The 22073-nt window shown below is 47.5% G+C and overlaps 3 protein-coding genes across 3 annotated transcripts; 1 reads left to right on the top strand and 2 right to left on the bottom strand.

Moving 5' to 3' along the window:
- Nucleotides 1-158: 158 nt before the first annotated feature.
- Nucleotides 159-2555, bottom strand: LOC101783411 (9-cis-epoxycarotenoid dioxygenase NCED1, chloroplastic). The gene has a single exon (XM_004953541.4). The coding sequence runs from the start codon at nt 2301-2303 to the stop codon at nt 324-326; it is 1980 nt and encodes a 659-aa protein (XP_004953598.1). The 5' UTR covers nt 2304-2555; the 3' UTR covers nt 159-323.
- Nucleotides 2556-5660: 3105 nt separating this feature from the next.
- Nucleotides 5661-11612, bottom strand: LOC101783815 (DNA-binding protein SMUBP-2). The gene is made up of 6 exons (XM_004953542.4): nt 10401-11612; nt 10000-10283; nt 8518-9555; nt 7035-7203; nt 6676-6833; nt 5661-6503 (listed from the first exon to the last, which is right to left on the bottom strand). The coding sequence occupies exons 1-6, from the start codon at nt 11446-11448 to the stop codon at nt 6255-6257; spliced, it is 2946 nt and encodes a 981-aa protein (XP_004953599.1). The 5' UTR covers nt 11449-11612; the 3' UTR covers nt 5661-6254.
- Nucleotides 11613-19811: 8199 nt separating this feature from the next.
- On the top strand, nt 19812-21725 carry LOC101784495 (lipid phosphate phosphatase epsilon 2, chloroplastic). Its single transcript, XM_004953544.3, has 4 exons — nt 19812-20262; nt 20560-20785; nt 21033-21106; nt 21290-21725. Exons 1-4 carry the CDS (start codon nt 20011-20013, stop codon nt 21545-21547), a joined length of 810 nt encoding a protein of 269 aa, XP_004953601.1. The 5' UTR covers nt 19812-20010; the 3' UTR covers nt 21548-21725.
- The last annotated feature ends 348 nt before the right edge of the window (nt 21726-22073 follow it).

Consider the following 22073-nt stretch of genomic DNA (forward strand, 5'->3'; position numbering starts at 1 on the left):
GGCCAATATCATTGTGCTGTTGTCGGGTGGCCCCTTGCGTGTCGGAGTCGGACGCTGCGTCGGTTGTCCCACTCCCAACTGATGGGTTTGGCACTGTACGTGTGCCGTGTGCGGTGCTGATAATAATATAGTGGTCGATCCAATCATCCAAGGCGATATGAACCTTGTATATACTCTAGTAAAAACTCGTTAAAATCTTTGTGTTTCAACATATCAACTCACGAAACCCTTTTATGGGTTATGCTACATTTACAATACAACAATTCGTACACTCGAATGCTATATGGCCTAGAGTTTTGTTCATACTATGACCAATTCAGTATTCAGTTTGTGTGTGTTTTCTCTTGGAATTCTGTGCTCCTGGTATGCTCCGACCATCGCTGCTGCGCCTGGAGCTCGGCCTGCGTGACGAAGAGGCCGTGGAAGCCGTAGGGGACGCGTGCGGGCAGCTGCACCTCGGCGACGATGTCCAGCGTCGGCGACCGCGCGTCCATCACCACGAACCTGTTCTCCCCCGTGCGCTCGTCGTGGACATAGCACACCACGTAGCCGTCGTCCTCGTTGCCGTCCCCCTCCACGTCGTCGGGCACGAAGAAGGGCTCCCCGGCGAAGCACCCGGGCCCGAAGTCCCGCGTCGCCACGGTGCAGTCTCCAGTGCCGGCGCGCTCCAGGTCCAGCTTCGCCACCCCGCTGATCTTGGGCATGGGGTCGCCGATCCCGAAGTAGCCGTACCGGTTGCGCCGGCCGAGGTAGCCCGGGTGGATGACGCCGAAGTCGAGGTTCCCCGCCGAGAGCGGGGTGCGCGACACGGCGCCCGTGCGCAGGTCGATGCGCACCTTCTCGACGCAGCCGTGCACGAGCTCCATGCGCTCCAGCGCGTGCTCCACGGACAGGACGTTGGGCGCCACCAGCACCAGCTCGTCGCCGCCGGCCTCCTCCCACGCGTTCAGCGTGTGCATGATATTGAAGCCCGGCACCTCGAACCACCGCATCTCCGACTCGTCCGTGGCGTACTTGGGGAGCACGCCGATCCGGGGCACCTTGCCGGAGTCCGATCCGACGGGCGCGCCGCCGGCCACCATGCCCATGGGCTGCATCACGATCTGGATCTCCGGGAAGATGGCGTAACGCTCGGTGACGGCGAAGTCGTGCAGGAACGACGGCTGCATCACGGAGAAGATGGGCACGTCGGGGCCCTTGTTCCCGGCGGCGTCGAACCGGAAGTAGGTGACGAACGGGGGGACGGGCCCGTAGCGGAACGCGAAGACCTCGCCGGTGATGGGGTCCTTCTTGGGGTGCGCGGTCATGCCCATGAAGAGGCGGCCGCCGAAGTCGCACCGGCCGTGCGTGGTCACCTCGCCGGTGGCCGGGTCGACGCGCACGGCGTAGGGGAGGTCTGACTCGCCCAGCGCGTAGAGGCGCCCGCCGAAGAAGGCGAGGCTGGTGTTGGCGAGCCCCACGCCCTCGGCCGGGTTCATCTGCCCCGTCAGCACCCTTGCCGCCACGACGGCGCCGCGCGCGAACCCGGCCAGGCCGTGGAAGCCGGAGAAGACGTTCGGCATCACCGGCGCGCCGGCGTCGCGCTCCACGATGTACTTGTACGTCTGCACGTACCGCGAGCACAGAATGGGGTCGGCCGACGGCGGCGAGTCCGCCGCCGGGAGGAGCAGGGAGTGCAGCATGCCGTCGCCGTCGAAGAGGTGGTGCGGCCCGCGCGGGAGGTGCTGCGGGTTGGGCCCGTTGCGGATGTAGGCCCCACCGGCGAGGCAGCGTGGGATGACGCCGCGCACGACGGGGCAGGGCGTCGGCGGCAGCTCGTCGACGGGAGCCCAGTTGGCAGACAGCACGTTCCGCGGGTCCACCGACGGCCGCAGCGCCGGCGGGTCCACGAACGTGTTGATCGCCTCCTCCAGCGCGCTGCAGAACGCCATCGGCAGGGACGCGGCCGCCGGGGCAGGGCGGCGGCGAGGCCGGGCCAGAGCCTGGCTCGTCGGCGCCCTTGCTCTTGCGGTAGCGGTTCTTGAAGTGGTGGTCTTGGCCGCCACGCGCTCTCCCTTCTCCTGCTGCTCGGCCTGCTTCGGAGCGGCGGGCTGAGCATTGTCAGTGGCTGGAGGAGGGGAGGTGACGACGGTGGCGGTTGCGGCGGCCGACGGCGGTGGTCGGGACGGGGTGCTCTTCTTCCTGTTGTAGCTGGAGTTCTGTGCAGCAGCAGAGGCTGCAGGGGAGATGTAGTGAACTCTCCCAGACGACCTTGAAGGATGCGCAGCCATGGAGAGGTTAGAGGTGATCAGTGTTCTCTCCATTCTGCAACCTGCAGATCAATGTGTTGTCTTGATTTGGATCGAAGCCTAGGGCGGGAAGTAGGTGGCTGGTTGCTGTCTAATTAAGGAGTGGTGTTGCGATCTGCTGGCCAAATTTGCGTGCTAGTAGTGGTTTTGCCACTGGCATATAATGTGGCTATATATAGGCCTAGCACCTGAGGATCCAATCCAAGAAGATACTAATCCTAGAACTGGTGGTTGATCCTTGTCATAAAAAATGACCCTGCAAAGAGCATATGTTTTTTTTAACAGACCATGGGGATTTTGGAGTATATTTTATCTTTGAAGAGGGCACATCACTTTCGTAGGCATGCATGTGTTCTGCAAAGAAAGAAAAAGAAAAGAAAAGAAAATATCCATATCATGACATGCTTGTAGTAACTTTTGTTCGCAAAAAATGCAGTGATTTTTTTGGCACATTTCAAAATTTTCATTTTTACTTCGTTATACGTAGTATATATCTCAGTACTACAGCATGATTAACTTGTCGGTGCTGCCCTTGCAATTAAAAGAAAAGAAACAATCTGTTGCAGTATCCCAGTGATATGATGGATCTATATTGTAACTCTGTAAATTTGGTTCTTTTTTCATAAACAGTCCTAGAAGCTAGGCGCATTCTTTTTATTCAAGCTTATCCTAGAATTCCGAACATCTGTGAATTTCCAGGCATATATCAGGCAGCCGGACCAAAACAGCTTTAACGAATTTATGACATTTAGGGGGTTGTTTGGGAGAGGGGGCTAAACTCCTTTTAGTCAGATTTTAGCCCTTCTCATCCAAACACCAGGGCTAAAATGGAGGGGTTAAAATTTAGCCCCCCATGATCCATTAGCTCCTCCAAGGGGTGCTAAAATGAACTAAAGGGGGCTAAAAATGGTCCCCCAAGGCCATTTTCCACCCCTGCCCCCCTTCCTCTCTCCTCTCCACGCGACACCCTTCTCCCCCGCGACACCCCCGCCGCCTCTGCGACTTTCGCCGCCTCCGCCCGGCCCCCACTACCTCCGCCGGCTCCATCGCCTCCGGCCGGCCCCCGCCGCCTCGGGACGGCCTCCGCCGGTCCCGCCGCCTCTAGCCGGCCCCCGAGGTCTCCACCGCCTCCGGCCAGCCCCCACCGCTACATCCGTCGAGCCCCGCCGCCCAAGGCGCCTTCGCCTGGATCCGCTTCCGCTTCGGCTGCCCCACGCCCTTCTCCCTCCTCTGTCGCGGCGTAATGGTAGCAGGGCGCGAACCTCGTCTGTGCCTTGGCGCGCTCGGAGCGCGAGCACCAGGAGCACCAGCGGCAGATCTCGCGGACGGCGTAGAGGAGTTGAGAAGGAAGAGGAGGGGTAAAGGAGAGAGAAAGCAGGGGTAAATGAGTCTTTTGTCAACACATGTGCTAAATTTTAGCCTCCTTCCCAAACACCCTAAAGGGCTAAAGTTTAGCACTGCAGTAAAGTTTAGCCCGCTCAAATGCAGTGCTAAACTTTAGCCCCTTCCTCCCAAACAGGATCTTACCCAAATGCCAATTTTGCAATGTGGATGTGGATCGAGGGGGCCCGCTGTCCATTTCGATTCTCGGCCCGATGCCCCACAGCCACCACTCATCGCCATCCTCTGATGCTCCCCCTGCTTGGACTGTGTCATGCTGTCGCTGATCTCTCTGTAGACTTTTCCATGGACACACGAAACAGAGCTTCACAGTGCACACAAAAAAGAAGTGTTCTGAAAAAGTTTGCAGTAATCCATAAGCAGCTGCTTTGCAAGTTTGCAGTGTCAGATCAGCGTCACCCAGGCCCAGTTCGTTCAGATTTTTGTTGGTAGGAATCATAGCTCATGAACGCGTGCAAGCAACACCACGAGTACATGGTAAGATTCCCAGGACACATATAGCAGCAAATCCAGGAAGCAGGAACCCAGATGACACAACCCAACAAAGATGGCGCCAGTAATATCTGTCGCAAACAACTGGCTCCCGCACGAATCATGCAGCGGCACGGTGGAACGAGGCCGGAGGACCACAGGTGCTGGGCGGCGTCGCTGTCGCCGTCGCCGCCGATCGCCATCCCCGCCCCGTCATATTCACGCGCCTGCCAGCGGAGGAGCAAACGGATAACCACAGTCCGCCCGTGCACCGATCGCCCCTGCGGCCGCTCGTTTGCTCGGCCAAAAAATCCTCATGCTGCCGGCCCTGTTCACAAATAATCCTCAGGTTTACGGGAGGCTCTCGTTTACGGGTGATCCCGTGCAAATAATGTGAGCTCCACGGCCGGTTGCCATTCCGTGCAGTGGGCGTGGAGCTCCGGATCGGACCAAGATTTTATTGGTGGACTGTGAGTGATCGAGTAGTGATGGGTTCGTCAATCAGCCTCGGCGATGAGGATGTTTCAGAAGGCCGGATCTGCCGGGAGATTTGCTACTGCGATTTACGAAAGAACGAATGTGGAGTGTGTAATTTGGTTTTCCGTTGAATCTTGAGCTGTTTCGCATGAAACGGCGAGTCTTTGGAAAGACTCCAGGAAAGGAAGCTTGTTCCTACCGAGTCTTCCATGACGTCTTGTTACGTGACGGGTGCTCTTGCACTGATTTTGAACCTATTTCAAACACATGGAATTCGCAAGAACTAGTTTAATCCCGCAAAGATTCAGACAAACTAGTTATCACCTTCCGAGAATGCCCATTAGAGAGCAAAGGATGGGCTAGCGTCCTGCGTAACATCAAAGGTGATGGAACAAGAGGCCATGATGGAAGAAAGATTTGATGCTTGGAACAAGGGACCGTTTGAAATGCAAGTGTGTAAACAAAGACCATTTGTCTTCTGTTGGATTGTTGGCAATCTTGTCCTAAATCGATCTGGTCCAGGCGTTGGGGAGATGCACAAGTCACAGCAACGCAGCCAGTCATGTACGTGTCTACCTGACAAACGTATGCTTGTCTTTCAGTACACATGGCTGGTTGCAGCTTCATCACCCAACGATGAAAGCTCCATAGTACATGATACTCTGTTTGCAAAAATGAAAAAAAAATTGCACTGTACATGACATAGTACATAACGGCACAAGTAGTATACGGAATCGTGTTGCGGAAAAAGCTTTCACGAGTTATGGGAGGGAATGCACCTCGCTTCTGTCGAAAGAACTCCAATCGTGTGATATTGTAACAGCAGCATACGAAAGGATGGTATAAGGAAAGTTCATTTGCGTGGGGGGAGCTGGATCCCTCCATGATTTCCCAAGATAGAGATGACTACACGTACATGATGCAGAGCAGCAGCACAAAATTCAACTAGCCATGACAGGGAAAAGACGGGAGTTGGAAGATGGGCAGTTCAGAGATACCTTGCAAATGTCGACTACACGTACATGATGCAGAGCAGCAGCCCAAAATTCAACTAGCCATGACAGGGAAAACACGGGAGTTGGAAGATGGGCAGTTCAGAGATACCTTGCAAATGTCGACAGCGTGACATGCTGCTCCAAGGACGGAACTTCATAATGGAAAGCACAAAGGAAAAGCCTGGAACTCAATTGCCAACTGTCAATGTGCTACACATGTCTGTAATCTGTACCGGGTAACCAGTATCCTTGTTGACGGTAATATATTTACAGGAATAGGAGCATCGTGTCAGGCAAAAGCAAGAGATTAGTGATTGATACTCAGGAGATTTGAGGCTTTCCTCTTCCTGAATACTCATCCTTCTGTTCATCAGTTGAAAAATTAAAATGGAAGACTGACTCACCCCAGTTAACTTTCAACAACAGATTGGCCATGCATCATCACCTTGTGACGCTCTTTGCTGTCTATCCATGAATCACTGTTTGCATCCTCTTCATGGATATAACTGGAACAGGCTGGCCCTATGATTTCTCAGCTTCCAATGCCTTGTGTATGTACAAAGCCTTCAGCTGTTTGCATATGTACATGCTCAGACAGAGTGCTTGTAATTTTCCCTGAGTGTCAACCGATAGAGGGGAGAGTAGGTTGACTGAAGCCGATGCCAGACACCCCATCCAAGGTGCCAGGAGCAACATGTTTTACTTGCCCATACCGCCTGATATGGCGAAGGAGCCTGGCCAGGAAGGTGCTGTGACAAATAGTGGAGGTATCACAAACCACAGTGATGTGCTTGCGTGCCCTTGTAATAGCCACATTGATGCGCCTGCTGTCGCCCAGAAACCCTACGGCTCCCAGTGGATTCGAGCGAACCTAGAATTGATACCAAGATATGCATCGATCAGTAGAAGCACGTTGCGGTCTCAAGGAGTTTGAAACGGAAAACGAAATGATTTGTTATCGGATCGGCGCAGCCACTGTGAATCTCATTCATACTTGTATGATGTAGGAATCAGAAAGAGAGCGGACATGCTACAGTGCTTACCATTGAAATGATCACTGCATCTGCCTCCCTCCCCTGAAAGCTGTCTATGGTTGAAACCTCAACAGCAGAAAGCTCTGGATATTGTTCTAGCTTCTCTCTTAACAATTGCACTTGAGCAATGTAGGGTGATTGAACAGCAATTGCAGTTGGAGACACTCCTGCAATCATTATTTTTGAGGCACTTGTCAGTTCAATAATCCAAGCATGGGAAAAAAGCAGGGACAAGAGGGATCTGTTAATCAATGCTGACTAGTGATTGGTAGTCCTAATGTATAATTAACAGGACTGAAAGGACTGCAAAGAAACATGATAAAACATCGTGAAGATTTCAAGTAAAGAAGTAAAAGATGTGTATATACCACAATGTACAAGATTAAGAACTTGTTGTGTGACTATATCTGCTTCTCCTTCATTATAAAATGAGCCTGTGCCAGCAGGATCTAAGTGCTCCTTGCAACCGATGTTTAGGGCTCCATATGGCATCCGGGTGTCAAGTAAGAGAAGTGGACACCGTGTTATCCAAGTTGCCTGAAATCAACAAATCAGATCCAATTGGTGGGTCTGCATTCCTTCAAGGGTTCATGATAGGTAGCAACACAAAGTGCATTCATGAACAAAAAACCTAAACAAAAAATTTCAAATAGATAGGCAGAACGACTTTAATTAAGGTACTTTGGGTTTGGCCCCAGGGGCAGTTAGGATCGAACTGTTTCTTTCGTACATAAAATTCCATGTAAACAATTACCTCCAACATCTAGATATGATATATGCCTAAATGATCTTGAAAATTAGCGCAAAATTGAACCTAGATGCATGCCCATGCCAATCCGGGTTAGAACAACTTAAGCTAAATAATCCAAGTTAAGTAACACAATCAGGATTGGTAAAATTGTTATATTGAGGGCGTTCTATCCTGAACATCTTAGTGTGTTCTCCAACAATAGCTTATATCCTGAACATCTTTGTGCGTTCTTCGTTGGAATTTTCATATAATTGCTACCAGCTTGAACCGAAAAGTAAACAAACAAACTGTCTACAATCTGTGAACAGGTGTAACCATGTAAGAACTACACGTCTGAGCAGAACTGAGAGGGTACAAATAACTTCATCCAGTCACCCGTGCCATTTCTGGACAGTTACACAGTCATTTTATATCCTAATATATTTACAAAACACAGAAAAATTATAATATAATGAAATTATTACTTTTCAAGAGTAATAATTTAGCCGTATCGTTTTCAAATGTTTGATTCTCAATATTCAAAATGTATTGCCAAAGCTCAAACAGTTTGGCTACACAAACTCAAAATGACACTTTTCTTAGGACATCCTGAAGGTAGATAGCTCATGAAACGCTTGATCAAAAAGCTAAAAATGCCCACTGGAAAGTGCGCCATAATCAAGAAACTGCTGTAAAACCAATGCAAGATAGTGTTTTGTTCAATATCAAAAAATGGATGCTCTTAACAGCTCTATTGCTAGAAACATGACATATCAAGTCAAGAAATCTACTTTCTTAAAGTTCAACAAACCCCTAAATTTAGCCTCAGTGGCCTATGGCAACCAAATAGGAAAAAGTTGTAGAGGAAGTTATAGGATGGATGAACTAAGAAAGGTTATTAGAGATCAAGTGGCGTCGGCTTGAGATTCAATTGAACAAGGGGGTGAATTCAGTGGCCATTCTGAAAATTTCCATCTTTTTAATCCAGTGCTCAAGGAAGCCGGCCTTTTTTTTTAAATCGCCTACATGGCAGTTTGATTTGACCCTTGAGTATTGAATCAGAGTGGCAGGGAAGATCACCCACACTTGACACCTGAAACTGAAAGTGCAAATGCGTATACCTTGACAACCGGGGAGTCAGCAAGAAGATGTGAAGCAACGGAACGAGAGGATTCGAGCAACCCATGATACATCTCCCTAGATGCCCACATCGCTATTGAATCATGCATTCTGTACTGTACTGTCAGTCTTGTTGTCAGTAATCCATCATGCAATGATGAAGCTGTTTCCAACAAAGATTTACCAAGGCCACCATCCAAGGCCTTCCTCGACAATATAACGGGTGCAAGTTGGCAGTGATCACCAGCAAGAATACAGCGTTTTCCCTGCAATATAGGTATCCAGCAGGCTGGTTCAATCGCTTGCCCTGCTTCATCAATAATTACTAAGTCAAAGCTCCCAGTTCTCCTGATGAGTGGATCAGCTGCCCCTGTGTTAGTTGATAGCACAATCTGTGCACCAGATAGCACTTCTCTGATTGTTTCCTTTTCTTTGTTTTCCAGATCCCTTCCTAGTTGCTTCAGCAGTTGGCGAATGCCGGCAGCTAAAGAATCATCTTCTATGCACTGCCTCAGGTCCTTCCTTAAGTCTGTTCTCTTTCTCTCAAGCTCCTTCCTGAATTGTCGAAGTCTGCTATTCACAATCTCTCCCAAGGATTTCGAAGCAACAGAGGGTGATAGTCGAACAGGGTTTCCAACTCGTACAATGTTCAATCCAGTACTTGACAAACTTTCAACCATGTTATCGACTGCCGCATTGCTTGGAGCAGTCACAAGTACACGCTCACCCTGCTTGACAGCACGCACAATGAGCTCAGTGAGCAGGACTGTCTTTCCAGTGCCGGGAGGCCCTTGGATTATTAGAACAGGCCTCTTTTTGTTCAAGCCTAATTTGAGAGCCCTTAACTGGGAGGCATCATATGCATACCTCTCTGATAGACTCAGATCAGGTCCACCTGATTCATCCCAGTCAGTCAGGTTATTCTTTGCCATCTTCACCACATCTTTACTGTCCCCAAACAGTGTTGCCACCACGCCAATGGAAACATTATCTTCCTGTAGACCGTTCCTTTGGAGAAGCAATAGTGCTTCAAGGTTACGCTGCCAAATCAAATGCTTTAGTGGATAAGATGGACTTCTCAATTATGTAATAAGATAAGAATAACATTGTGTTGGAAATACACAAGGCAGCCTCTTAGAACAAGCACTTTGAAAGAATACGATTTATTTACATCATATGTCCCTTATTCAACATTGGCATTCCTTACTTCCGGTTTTCCTATGTGTTCGATCTAATGCAGGATATATCACTATGTATACTGAAAGTAGAACAAGAGTTCAGTTCAGGAAATGGAAAGATGGTCCAATGATTCTGTGATGCGGAGTGGACTAGCCCACAGTTGCACCAGGCAAAGTTGCAGTGCAGATACACCACAAACAATTACATAAGATTCTTATCATATCACTGACAAGTTTCAAAGCGATCTTACATACTGAACATGATGAAATCAGAGACACTTGAGTCCTGTGACAGAATTTCATTACCTCATATGTAAGGGCATCAGCCAATCCCTGAATCCGGTCAATTCGCACACTTTTTCCAAATAGCCTAGAGAAGGTGGCGTCACCGTGTCGTGATTCAAGAGCTACGGTTATGCTACAACCATCCTCCCCAAAATTATAAACAAAGCCTTGCTTGCAAGAAGTGGCACCCTCACCACGGCTATTACATGTTCTCACACAAACCATGTCTCCAGGAGACAATGTAGTTGGAGGCAGCTTATGCCCACCTTCAACTCTGAACAGGACCAAATGCAGGCCTCCCAACCCTGCAGAAGTAGTGATTTGAGACAGCAGGAAACATTTTTCTCATTCAGTCTGTCGAAATAACCAAAGACAGAATTTGAACATGAAAAGAAAAGAAGTAACCAAAATTATTCCCTCACCAGTGGAACTGCTGATCACATTCAAGTTGCAAATGGTGTCGCACTGCTCCTGCTGAGCTTGTCCATGGCTCACCAGGTACTCGACTGGCTTGGGTGGCTCGGAATCATCATCTAGCATGGGAGTTGCATTCAGCTCCTCCTGTGTAAACTCCAGCTCCACATCTCGCTCAATCCGAAGAAGATCTGACATATGCCTAACAAATTCTTCAATTCTGGCCTGCATCAGCCTCACCTTTTTAAGGCTTATACCAATGCTGCTGTGCACGGCCTTAGGCCGTGGAGACGTGCTCCGGACAGCAGGCCGATGCTGCGAAGAATTGGCCATTTCTTTCAAAATCCTGCATGACTGCGTGTCTCTCCAGTCGGAGATGAGCCCCTGGTTCTGGTAACTCAGCAGAACATCACGGAGCTCCCGCTGGAAATGGTCGAACAGGGTGGGGTAGTGCGTGCAGGCCTTGAGGCAGAGCGCCTCGAGACCCTGGGGCATGGGGATGGCCGAGAGGTAAGGCTGCGCCTGGATCACGAACCCAAGCCTGCCTTCCGCCGACCCCCACTCCAGAGCCAATGCGGCGGCGGCGAGGTCGCCCTCCAGCTCGGCTGCGGCGAGCTTGGACGCCATGGATCGCATGCCCTGCCGGAGCCACTCCACCACGCACCGGCCGAGCTCGTTCCGCCCCAGCGGGTCCCCATTTTGGTACAGCGTTCCCACGCAGATAGACGCCTCCTCCGTCGACGGCACGCACTCGCCCCCTCTTTCTCCTCCTCCTCCTCCTACGCCTTGCTCTCCCTCGGCTTTGCTCCTCCGCCCTCGCCTCTTCACGGCGCCGCTGGTGCTCCGGACCGCAGGCGGGGAGGCCTGCTTGGTGGGACTCGACAGCACGGTCCGCACGCGCCGTGGTCGGAGAGATTTGGAATTCGGCGACCTTGGCCTTGACGGCGTCGATGGCGAAGCACCGGCAGCAAGAGACGTGATCAGTTTCTTGCACGGGGGCTTCGCCGCGGCGCAGGACGAGAAGAGGAACTTGCCATAGAGGATATCAAGCGACATGCTTGCTTGCTGCTCACGCTCCCGCCCGACCGGCACCCGGGCCCCGGGCACAGTAGGGCGGCGGAGACAGCGTTGGGGGAGGAGGAGGCAGCGCGCGCGGGAACGAGCGAACCAACTGACCAAAGGACCGACCAGCGGCTCACCTCGGCCGCAGGCGAATGAATCCCCCGTGGCAAGCTGATATCTTTTGGGCGATGGCGTGGCACGCGGGGCGCGCCCCGGCGACTGGTGGCGCAGGGCGCGGCTACGTCCCCCTCCATACGACCGCGCGGCGAGGGCCGGCCAGGCGGTCAGTGAGCAAGTAAAGTGGCGCCTTCGGGTTTGGTTTCGCGGCAGCGGGCCGTGCCGCGCCCACGTCGCCCGGGCGCGGCTTCCGTGGTCCCGAAAGGCCCCACGCCGATCGGCGTACTTGCGCGCCAGTCGCAGCGCCCGGCCGCGCGATTCCGCCCCGCCCGACCGCGCCACGCAGGCCGCGCCACATAAGCAGCTGTCGGGCGCCCGGCCGGGTTGTTCGTTCGTGCTGGCTGCGCAAGCTGCTGCAGCTGCATGGGACAACAGGCCGACAGCTGCTCACTTGGCTGTAGCAGCTGCAACCGCAGCGCTGCGGCAGCAATCCCTACCGAACAGGCAAAAGTCTCACCTTCTGGTGCCCCGAGCTCAGTTTTGAGCTCAGATTAGGGGGGTGTTAGCACCTATCATATCGAATGTTTGGATGCTAATTAGAAATATTAAATATAGACTAATTACTCAACCTGTTCATGAGTTCGCGGAAATCGGGAACCAACCCGCACCCAACCCTGCTGGACTCGTCAATTCGGTTCCTACCACGGGTTGGACCCGTACTCGCGTGGATCCGGATGAAGGAAGCGGGGTCAACTGGTTTGTGGGTTGTAACCCGTTAAAACGTCACACGTAGACCGCAAACGTGGCGAGGGATCATCGAGGGGGAAAGAAAGGGCGGCGCGCGATACCGTCGCTCAAGGTCGGGAAGCTGTTTTCTCGATGGTTGCGTCCCACGATATGGACGTGGACTCCCCGCAAATGCTCACCACGGAGCCGGGCGGCGATGGGTCTGCACTCGATCCGAACAAGGTCATCTTCATCCCTTGTTGTGTCGCTGGTTTTGATTCTTTCTTGCCATATCTTCTCCGTGTTTTGTGGATTGCCTTCAGATTTGAACCCTAGCTCAGATCGAGATTTAGATTCAATCTCTGCATCTAGAATGTCCCTTGCTAACCTGTTGTTTCAGATGCATACATTTTCCTTGCAAGGATATTAGACAAGGGAGCTAGTATTAAGTTAGTATCCATTGATCCGGTGTCTGAGTCCTTGTTGCCTGAATGGTACCAGTCGTGTTCAGAGACAGAGAGTTTCAGAGTTTCATGCCCTGATAGCCTGGATTATTGATTGTCTGATGACCTGCATTGGTAACTGAAAGAGGATTTTTTTTAGGGGAGATGGCTTAGTATTTTGGTGTTCATTTACATAGATGCAGATTTTGGTGTTCATTTACAGCTTAGTATTAAGTTAGCTAACCTGTTGTTTTAGGAATACATTTGCCTTTTTTAGATTATCATATAATATTCAGCAATGTTATTGTGGGATTCAAAGAACTTAGTTTCACTGGTGTTAGACATATTTTTGTTTATTAACTGGATGGAAATACCTTTGAGCAAATGCAGAAGAGTCTGTTGTGCTGCCTTATCTGTGTATTATGCATGCAGTAACTCTAAACTGTTTTCTGACTATCAGAGATGGTGTCCAATCTTTGGAGACCAATCTTTGAGACACTATTAAAGATCGTGTCCGGCTAATAATTGTTGTCATCTTTTAATCTACCTGGATCTATTTCAGGATGGTGAAGACCAACCTTTGAAGGTACCTGCTGCAAGACCCTTTGAAGATAGCAGTGAGAGATTGAATAGGTTAATTGCTATGCAGAAAAGATTATCAGAAGCAACTAGGGAAGCATTGTCAACTCAAGTGAGAAAGAGAATAAGACTAACTTCAGCAGTTAATACATCAAATGTTCAGTCAGCTAAGGCCATGTTTAGTTCCCTCCAAACTCCCAACTTTGACACTATGCAAAAAGAAGATTCCCCATCACATCAAATTTGCGGTACATGCATGGAGTACTAAATGTAGACGAAATCAAAAACTAATTGCACAGTTTTGTTGTACTTTGCGAGATGAATCTTTTGAGCCTAATTAGTCAATATTTGGACAATAATTCACAAATACAAACGAAACGCTACAGTTGCGCATTTATGGCAAAATGCCAATTTTGCCACTCCCAAATTGGGAACTAAACAAGGCCTAACTCTCCTACTCCAGTTTCTCCTGTTCACAAGAGAAATAAAAGAACCGGTTCAAAAAAAATCACTTGTTTGGAGGTATTTCAGTACGGGAGTAAGAGGTCAACATCCTATTGCGACATGCAGATATTGTACTCAAGAATATAATTGTGATCTTAGATCCCAGGTATAAGCTTCAGTATCTGAAATTCTGCTTAGACATTCTGTATGGACCATATGAGGGCAAGGAATTAGCTGAGAAGATTGAATCAACTCTTGATAAATTGTTCTATTAGTATATTAAAACTGTTAATGCCTCTTCTAGCAACAGAGGTTCAAATCAAGCTCCAATTCACATAAGAGTAGATGAAGAGGATGAAGAGAACCCATGGGACATGCTAGCATCTCAATTTAAGCAACACATGGAAGAGATTGAGAGTGAACCAAATGATTCAAAATTAACAAGCTATCTAGCTGAGAAGCGTGAGAAGAGGGCTAAAGAGTCCGACATACTGGAGTATTGGAAAATGAGCTCAAATAAGTATCCTGTACTGTCGCTCTTGGCAAACGATGTGCTAGCTATTCCTGCTTCCATAGTGCCTTCGGAGTCAGCTTTTAGCACGGGTGGACGCATTATAGATCCACTTCGCTGTAGCCTATTGACTAGCACAGTCGAAGCTTTAATCTGCGCACAAAGCTGGCTACATACATCTCATAGCAAAGTAAGTGCAAGAGAGACTGCTGAAGAGGTTCAGACATATGAGGAGATTAGAGAAAATAAAGTTTTTCATAGTTTGGTAGAAGCACCACCTTAAGTCTATTAAAGTTGCTCACAACATTCTATTCCTTTTTATACAGAGTTTCTTTCAAAGGACCGCACAGATAATCAACATTGTATTAGTATGTTCCTCTATCTGTGACTTATGCTCCATTGCATTGGTATGTAACTTTGACTTTTGCTGCAGATTTAACTGAGTTGAAAGCATAGCAATTTCTGAAAAGGAGCCTACTATGTTTCTGACAAGGTATGGTGATTGTCTGTAGGGTCTGAATCTAACACAGGATGGATGGTTCACTTTTTCAGATGTGCAGCAATGCTTATCTGATTGCTTAGCCTAGTTATCTCAATCTGTCTTGTTTGTCCAAGTGAAATAATAAATGGTCCAAGTGAGAATGCTTATTTGATTTTTATCTGCATGTGCACTTAGTCTGTAACTTTAGATATTTGCATTTAAGACATTACTTGAAGCAGAATTTCTTGTGAATCGGAATGATTGTATGTTGCTGTTTGGCATAAGATGACCTCAATTATGTTTAAAATCTATGATTGGGTTGTCTCCATTGAACAAAATTACAAAACTTCCTTTTTTTGTTGTAGGTTTCATTGAGTTTGAAGCATAATCATTTCATACAACACAGAGTGGCTGTTCCTTGGTGTGACAGATTCTAATCGGCAGTGGCAGATGCTTATTATTGCTTGTTTTTGGGATGTACAGAACAGTAGCTTCTTAATCGTGCTGCAACTGGCAGTAGCTCAATTAATCCTGAATTCCTGATCATGTTGACAGGAAATATGTTCAACTATCTCAGTTTAATACTTTGCTTCTTTTTCTGTTCTTTACACAGCACAATACTTGGCTTCATTAGTTCCGTATACACAATATCTGCAGGCACCGTATGCACAATATCTGCAGGCATCGGGCAGGAGGGTCTCTACAGCAGTCCCTCTGCCTAATAACTAGCGTAACCCAGTCAAACCAGCCATGCCAACCTGCACCTACAGTTCTCCCAGCTGTTAGCAACCTGTCCAAAACCAACCCGGCCCACACTAGCAAGTTGCCTCTTGGTTTGGTTTGGAAACAAACCAGGAACCCGAAAACCCGGACCATGAACAGGGTTACTGATTACAAAACTAATTGCTCAGATGGAGTCTAATTCACGAGATGAATCTATTAAGCCTAATTAGTCTATAATTTGACAATGTAGTGCTACAGTAACCATTTGCTAATGATGGATTAATTAGGCTTAATAGATTCGTCTCGTGAATTAGCACAGGGGTTCGACAATTAGTTTTATAATTAGCTCATGTTTAGTCCTTTTGATTAGCATCTGAACATCCGACGTGACATTGCTAAAGTTTAGCACCCAGTATCAAACACCCCCTTGGTCGCGAAATATGCAGGCATACGGGCGTGCCGTTTCTCTCCTGGTCTCTTTCCTTCCGGTCTTTAATTTCTCGTTCCTTCCTCTGGGGCCGAACGAAAAGACGATCTGATCTATCTCTAGTAGACGGCGCCGGCCGGATGATGCAATACTTCCCCTTCTTTGCATGCATCTCGCTTATTTACTTCTTCCCAATTGCTCACGGTGTCTTGCTACAATCGAGAAATCTAAATGCATGTTCTGGTTAAATGTGTTTGCTGTATAATGTGCATCCTCTTTAATGGTAGTACAATACTAATAGATGCGAGATGCAAGCAATTTTGGTTAGATGGGTAATATTCGAATTTTTTTCCTACCATAGAAGGCATGTGCAAGTAATAGATGCAAGCAATTTTTTCGATTGACAAAAACGTGTGCATCATGAAACAATTTTGTGAATCTATTTATGAACAAATATATGATTCTTAGGTCTCTCTGCCATGCACCAAAACATGTTTTTAGAGTACGTCATGCAAACAATGTTTTGCATTAATATATGTTTTTATTCGTAGTTTTATCTGGTGCACAAAAGCACGTGCTTCATAAAGCACTTTTGTGAATAAATATTTCACGTGTACAAAACTCTAAATAATTATTGTGCATAACTATATGCGGATCTTTATTTGTTGAGCAATTTGGAGAGCCATCATCATGTACGGGAAAAGTGCATCCTGTTTTTTTATTTCCTCTATCTAAAAGAAAATGTGCGTGTGCATATGCATCCTATTTTAGTACTATGTGCACAAATACACAGTTTTCAAAATTTGAGACAAGTTTTCTAAAGCATGTGCATCCTTTTTTGTATTTAATAAATAAAAACTCTGTGCTTGGTTTTTGTTTGGACCAAAAGTTTTGTGCATTTTGCCCCAATCACTGCGGATAGAAGAAACCAAGCTTCCAGAATCCGGACTAAACACAAAATGCGTACCGTTCACAAATGCAAAGTGCTATAAATTTTTCTGTTAACAAAAAAGTGTTCATCTTGTACTTAGAGGATTCTAAGGTTTTCTGTAAGGTTTTTTGTTGCGGGTAAAAATTGCATCCGGTAACTTCAAATTTGAACTACCTTTAAAAAAAATCCATTTTACTCCCCTCACCTATCCACTTTGTCCCCTTAACCCCTGAACAAAATTTTAGCTCACTTTACTCCCCTGAACTATTTCATTTGGTCCAATCTACCCCCTAATTAGATTTCTCTCTTTTTTTTCTTCGTGTATAAGTTGAATTTTGAGTTCAAATTTTGTGAGCATATCCAAAACATGATGCTTTATGTTAGAAAATTATACTGAAAATTTTTCATGGTTATTTTTATAAGTTAGGAATATTTAATACTCTTAGATATACAAAATTGTACGAAAAGTAATCATGAAAAATTCTAATATATTTTTTAACTTGGAGCATCATCATGTTATAAGTTAACTGGCAAAATCTGAAATTAAATTTAATTTCTATGAAAAAAAGAAATCTAATTAGGGGGCAGATTAAACTAAATGAAATGAAATAGTTTGAGGGAACAAATGAGTTTGAATTTTGTTTAGGGGTTAAGTGGGCAAGTAAATAGATGAGTGGCTCTCCTCGGTGCAGCTTCGGCTCGCCGGCTGTAGGCCTGTAGAAGCCAGCAGCAGCTGTGCCTGCTTGGCTGCCTGTGCAGGACCGACAAGGACATGTGGGCCAGACTGCGCTGCACTTACATTGTGTTTGGGAGGAGGGGTTAAATTTTAGATCCCGTCACATCAAATGTTTGGACACTAATTAGAAGTATTAAACCTAGACTAATTACAAAACTAATTACACAACTCTTAGGCTAAATCGCGAGACGAATCTATTAAGCCTAATTAGTCCATAATTTGACAATGTGGTGCTACAGTAACCATTCACTAATGATGGATTAATTAGGCTTCATAGATTCGTCTCACGATTTAGCTTAGGGGTTCTGCAATTAGTTTTGTAATTAGCTTATGTTTAATCCTCCTGATTAGTATCCGAACATTCGATGTGACAGGGCTAAAGTTTAGCCCCCTCCTCCCAAACACCCCTTAATTTGTCATCTCACCAAAATACGAGCTGAGTACTGTGCTTACTGCTTAATACAAACATGCTACGCGCGTCCCATCAATCTCAAGATGTTCGTGCACAGCGACACCAAATCCGTCCTCGGCGGCTCGGCGGACACCTATGTTACTTACGATTCTCAAGAGTCCAGTGCTCATGTAGGATCAGCAGTGGCCGAAGGAAACACGCCCTATCAATATCAATTTCTTTGAATGGAGAATTAAAACTAAAGGTGTTCCAGACAAATACGTGAGACATAGAATTACTATTTTTTATGAATTACACAGTATATAAATCCTCGATATTAACGAAATCACCGCTGACACCTCGCGATCGACGGGCATATCGCATACCACCGAAACAATAGCGTCAGTTAAATCCTGCAATAAATTCAAAAAAATGTGAACACCAGCACTAAGTTGAGAACTCGAATCTTAGTGGGTAGATTTCCACCACGAATAATCTTACCGGCTGAGCTCGTGAAATTACTACTTTGTCTGCCCCTAACGAGCAGCATGACCGAGTATCCATGTTCCGCTCCCGTCGTGGCATATCAGGTTACCAAGCAAACCATAAATTCTCATTAGAGAGACATCCCTTCTAGAAAACTTCAAACATGACATCTTTATTCAAGCACGTTCATATTTCTCTTTCCTTTATTTAGAAAAGAAAAAAAAAGTCAAACAATAGAAAATGTTCATTCCGAATGCCCTTCTAAAAACTTGCAAGCATGTCACAAACCCACTCATACATAGGGACTTAGAGCAACTCCAACGTCTCCTTAAAATAACGTGAAAATTAAATTTAGGGAGAAAAGGAGAAATCCCACGCTCCAACAACTCCCCCATCGTCACCGAAAAAATACGGCAACCCGCATCCTGCCTCCGCTCTCCTGCATATTTGCGCGAGCTAGCGCTTCCCCAATCGCCCCTTGCGCGCTCATCCTTTCCTGCGCGCCATTAGTTTCCCGCGATTTATTTTGCTTGCGGTGGCACGACGGACCGGCGGCGCGCCGATTCTGATGACCACAACGGCGGAGAGAGGGAGCGAGGGCGTGGACACTAGTGTCTCACCAGGATTCTGTTTTGATGGTCGCTTGGGGAAGGAGATGGCCGGAGGGTGGAGTTCACCGGCGAGGCGGAGCTTCGGGTGGCATCGGCAATGGCGGGTCGAGGAACCTCAATTCCCGGCCGAAGGGGCCATGCCCGGCGCCTAGGAGTAGTGGAGGGTGGAGCTTGGGAGGTGAGGAAGGCAAGGATAGCAGCGATTTGAAGGGGATGGTCGGAGATGCTTGGATTTGGCCGGCGAAGTTGTCTAGGTCAAGCTCGGTTCGTTCTGTGTAAGCAGGAAGAAAGAAAAGGAAGGGAGACAAAGGGGAGATTGATGTTTTTTTTCAGAGATTCGATGTGGCAGGTTTTATTTGTATTTGGCCGACTTTAGCATAATTTTGAAAGTCAAGACATGATCAAATTTTATCATACAACCTATGGATGTCATGTCCAAACATAGATCGATCCATTTTGATCAAGATTTTTGTTGTGTTTTTAAGCAAAAACTAAAGTTAGTAGCTCCAGAACTTGAAGTTTTATCACACTAGTCAGGGATTTAGATGGGATAGATCCAGGGTGCAGCCCAACTCAGGATCCACGCGTGCTGACGTGGCAAGTTTAAAAATCTTAGGAAATTTATTACTGGGGATCTGCTGGTATGATTTTGGAGAAAGAAATTTTTAGTAAACCCACCAACATATAATTTCAGCATACTTTATTAAGCTTTAATTTGTCTTCTCCGTCGTCTCAGCCTCTTCCCCCAATCCATCCACGACGATGGCCATTGGCCAGTCCCGCCAACATCCGCGTGCTTTTCTTTTGACACGAGGGCGCGAGGCGGTCACCGAAGCTGCCAAGCCTCCAAACCTCCAAGATCCCCTGTCCTGGAGCCATCAGATGCTCTCTTCCTCCACAAATTCAGCTCCCGCCTCGTCGCTGCGCCGCAGCTTGCCGCTCCAAGAACCATGCCCTGCTTGCTCCTTCCATCTCCACGGCCTCGCCTCCCTCTGACCTTGACCTCCCCGTCGTCGTGCCGGCACCCGCAGTGTGAAGGACACCTCTTGCTGCCCCGGCGGCGGCCATGGGTGCGGCTTGGCGTGCGCGTGGCCGAGATGGTTTCCACTGAGGGAGACACGATGCCTGGAAGGGATGAACTACGAAGCCCGTTGCGGGAAGCGAACAGGTGGGCACCCGTGGAGGCGACGCTGAATTGGGCGGTTAGTGCTTCTTGGCATGGAACACCACGTTAATAAATTCTTTTGAGAGATAACATATTGATGCTATATGCATTGGATATATTGTCTCTACATTTAGTGAATTTTTTATGACATGGCAGTTTTGATACAATGTCATCATCCAATGTTTTATTTAGAAAAAAAAGAAATGTTTCCAATGTATACGTGGATGTTTCTACATTTATTTAATAATAGTATTGAGAGTAGCCTCAGTTTTATGATGTTTACATGGAATTTGGATTTTGGGCCCTGTACTGAAATCATAAAACTGTGTGGCAGAGTAAATGGCTGGTGGCGGGTTCATATGTTTTTGCAGTTTTCTGGAAGCATGATGTGGAAATTATGTGGATTTTGCTGGGTGCGTCGGCCAACTATCTGCTTTCACTGATTCTTAAAAAGATGCTAAACCATGAAAGACCTGCACCGGATTTACGGTCTGATCCTGGGATGCCATCCTCCCATGCACAATCCATATGCTTCGCTGCGACGCTCCTAGTTCTTTCATGTAAGAACTTGAAGAAAAACTCACACTGTTCGAATTTACATTGAGTTTGACCATGATACGGCCTGCCAATGCTATACCAGCATACTAAGAGTTACTAAGTGTGTTGATAATAACATTGCTTATTTTGTGCTCTACATTTTTATCCCGAAATTAAGGAAAACAAACATTTTTTGCTTTGAACAGTTGAAACTTATTTTCTCCTGTTTGACGGATGTGCGAGTCATCTATTTTATTTTGAAAATTGCAGGGTACTACTACCTTGGGACAAATTATCTGACGATGATCCTTGGGCCAGCAACTCTGTCAATGGCAACCTATCTTGTAAGAACCATGTCCTGCAGACTAAATGTTACCATGTCTTATTATCTCGATCCGTTGGCTACGTGTTCCTTGGAAGCTCCAACACATGTTCAATCGTATCCTGAATTTTGACATTCTCGTATCATCAGGCTGTTATTTTTTAGACGTCGGCTGCAATCTAACTCTGGTCCTGTTCGTGTGCAGTCATGGCTACGGGTGTCGCGGCGCCTTCACACGGCAAACCAGGTCATGGCGGGAGCTGCCTTAGGATCTGCCTTCGGCGCTCTGTGGTTTGCTCTCTGGCGTTCGCTAGTGCAGGAGGCATTGTTGACTTCCTCACTGTCGGCCCGGATTGCGGTCATCCTCGGATCAGCAGTATCTTGTGTTGGCATTGTCGTCTACATGCGGGGGCGGATCTTGCACCGGGGCGGACGGGGTTCAATCCCCTCATACTGTTGCTAGAGTCATGGAATCCCCCTACAAATTTACATCCATTGAAGTTTGAAAAGAGAGGCTAGAGGTAGAAGATTGAGGGAGGAGCCTCTCCTAATCTACATGAGTGGTCATTGGCTCAATAATGATTGATGATTTGTGTACCTCGCAGCTGCAATGAGTTTTTGCTGGACTTTGGATGATCGAATTGGATGGAGTCGCTCTACAGTGCCTCAGTAATGAACTCACCATGCTCATCATGAGTCGAGTCAGGCCACGCCTCCAGTGGCCTAACAATGGTATGGGCCGGTTCGTACAGACTGGGCCTAACAATGGCAGTACAGATCTTAGTTTCCATCGTGTCACTGCACTGCCAAAGTTATGCGTGGTTCAACACCCAACCTCCCAACCCCAAAGGCAATTAATTAGGATTGTTAAAAAAAACAAATGCAATTGAACATTCGTATCACACCACCCGTGTGATTATAAATTTGTAACTCCTGTTGAAAGTTGAAACAGACTATTAAACGCGCACAAACACCGTAAATAGGAACTC

The sequence above is a fragment of the Setaria italica genome, chromosome I, assembly GCF_000263155.2.
Source record: "Setaria italica strain Yugu1 chromosome I, Setaria_italica_v2.0, whole genome shotgun sequence".
NCBI classification, from domain to species: domain Eukaryota; kingdom Viridiplantae; phylum Streptophyta; class Magnoliopsida; order Poales; family Poaceae; genus Setaria; species Setaria italica.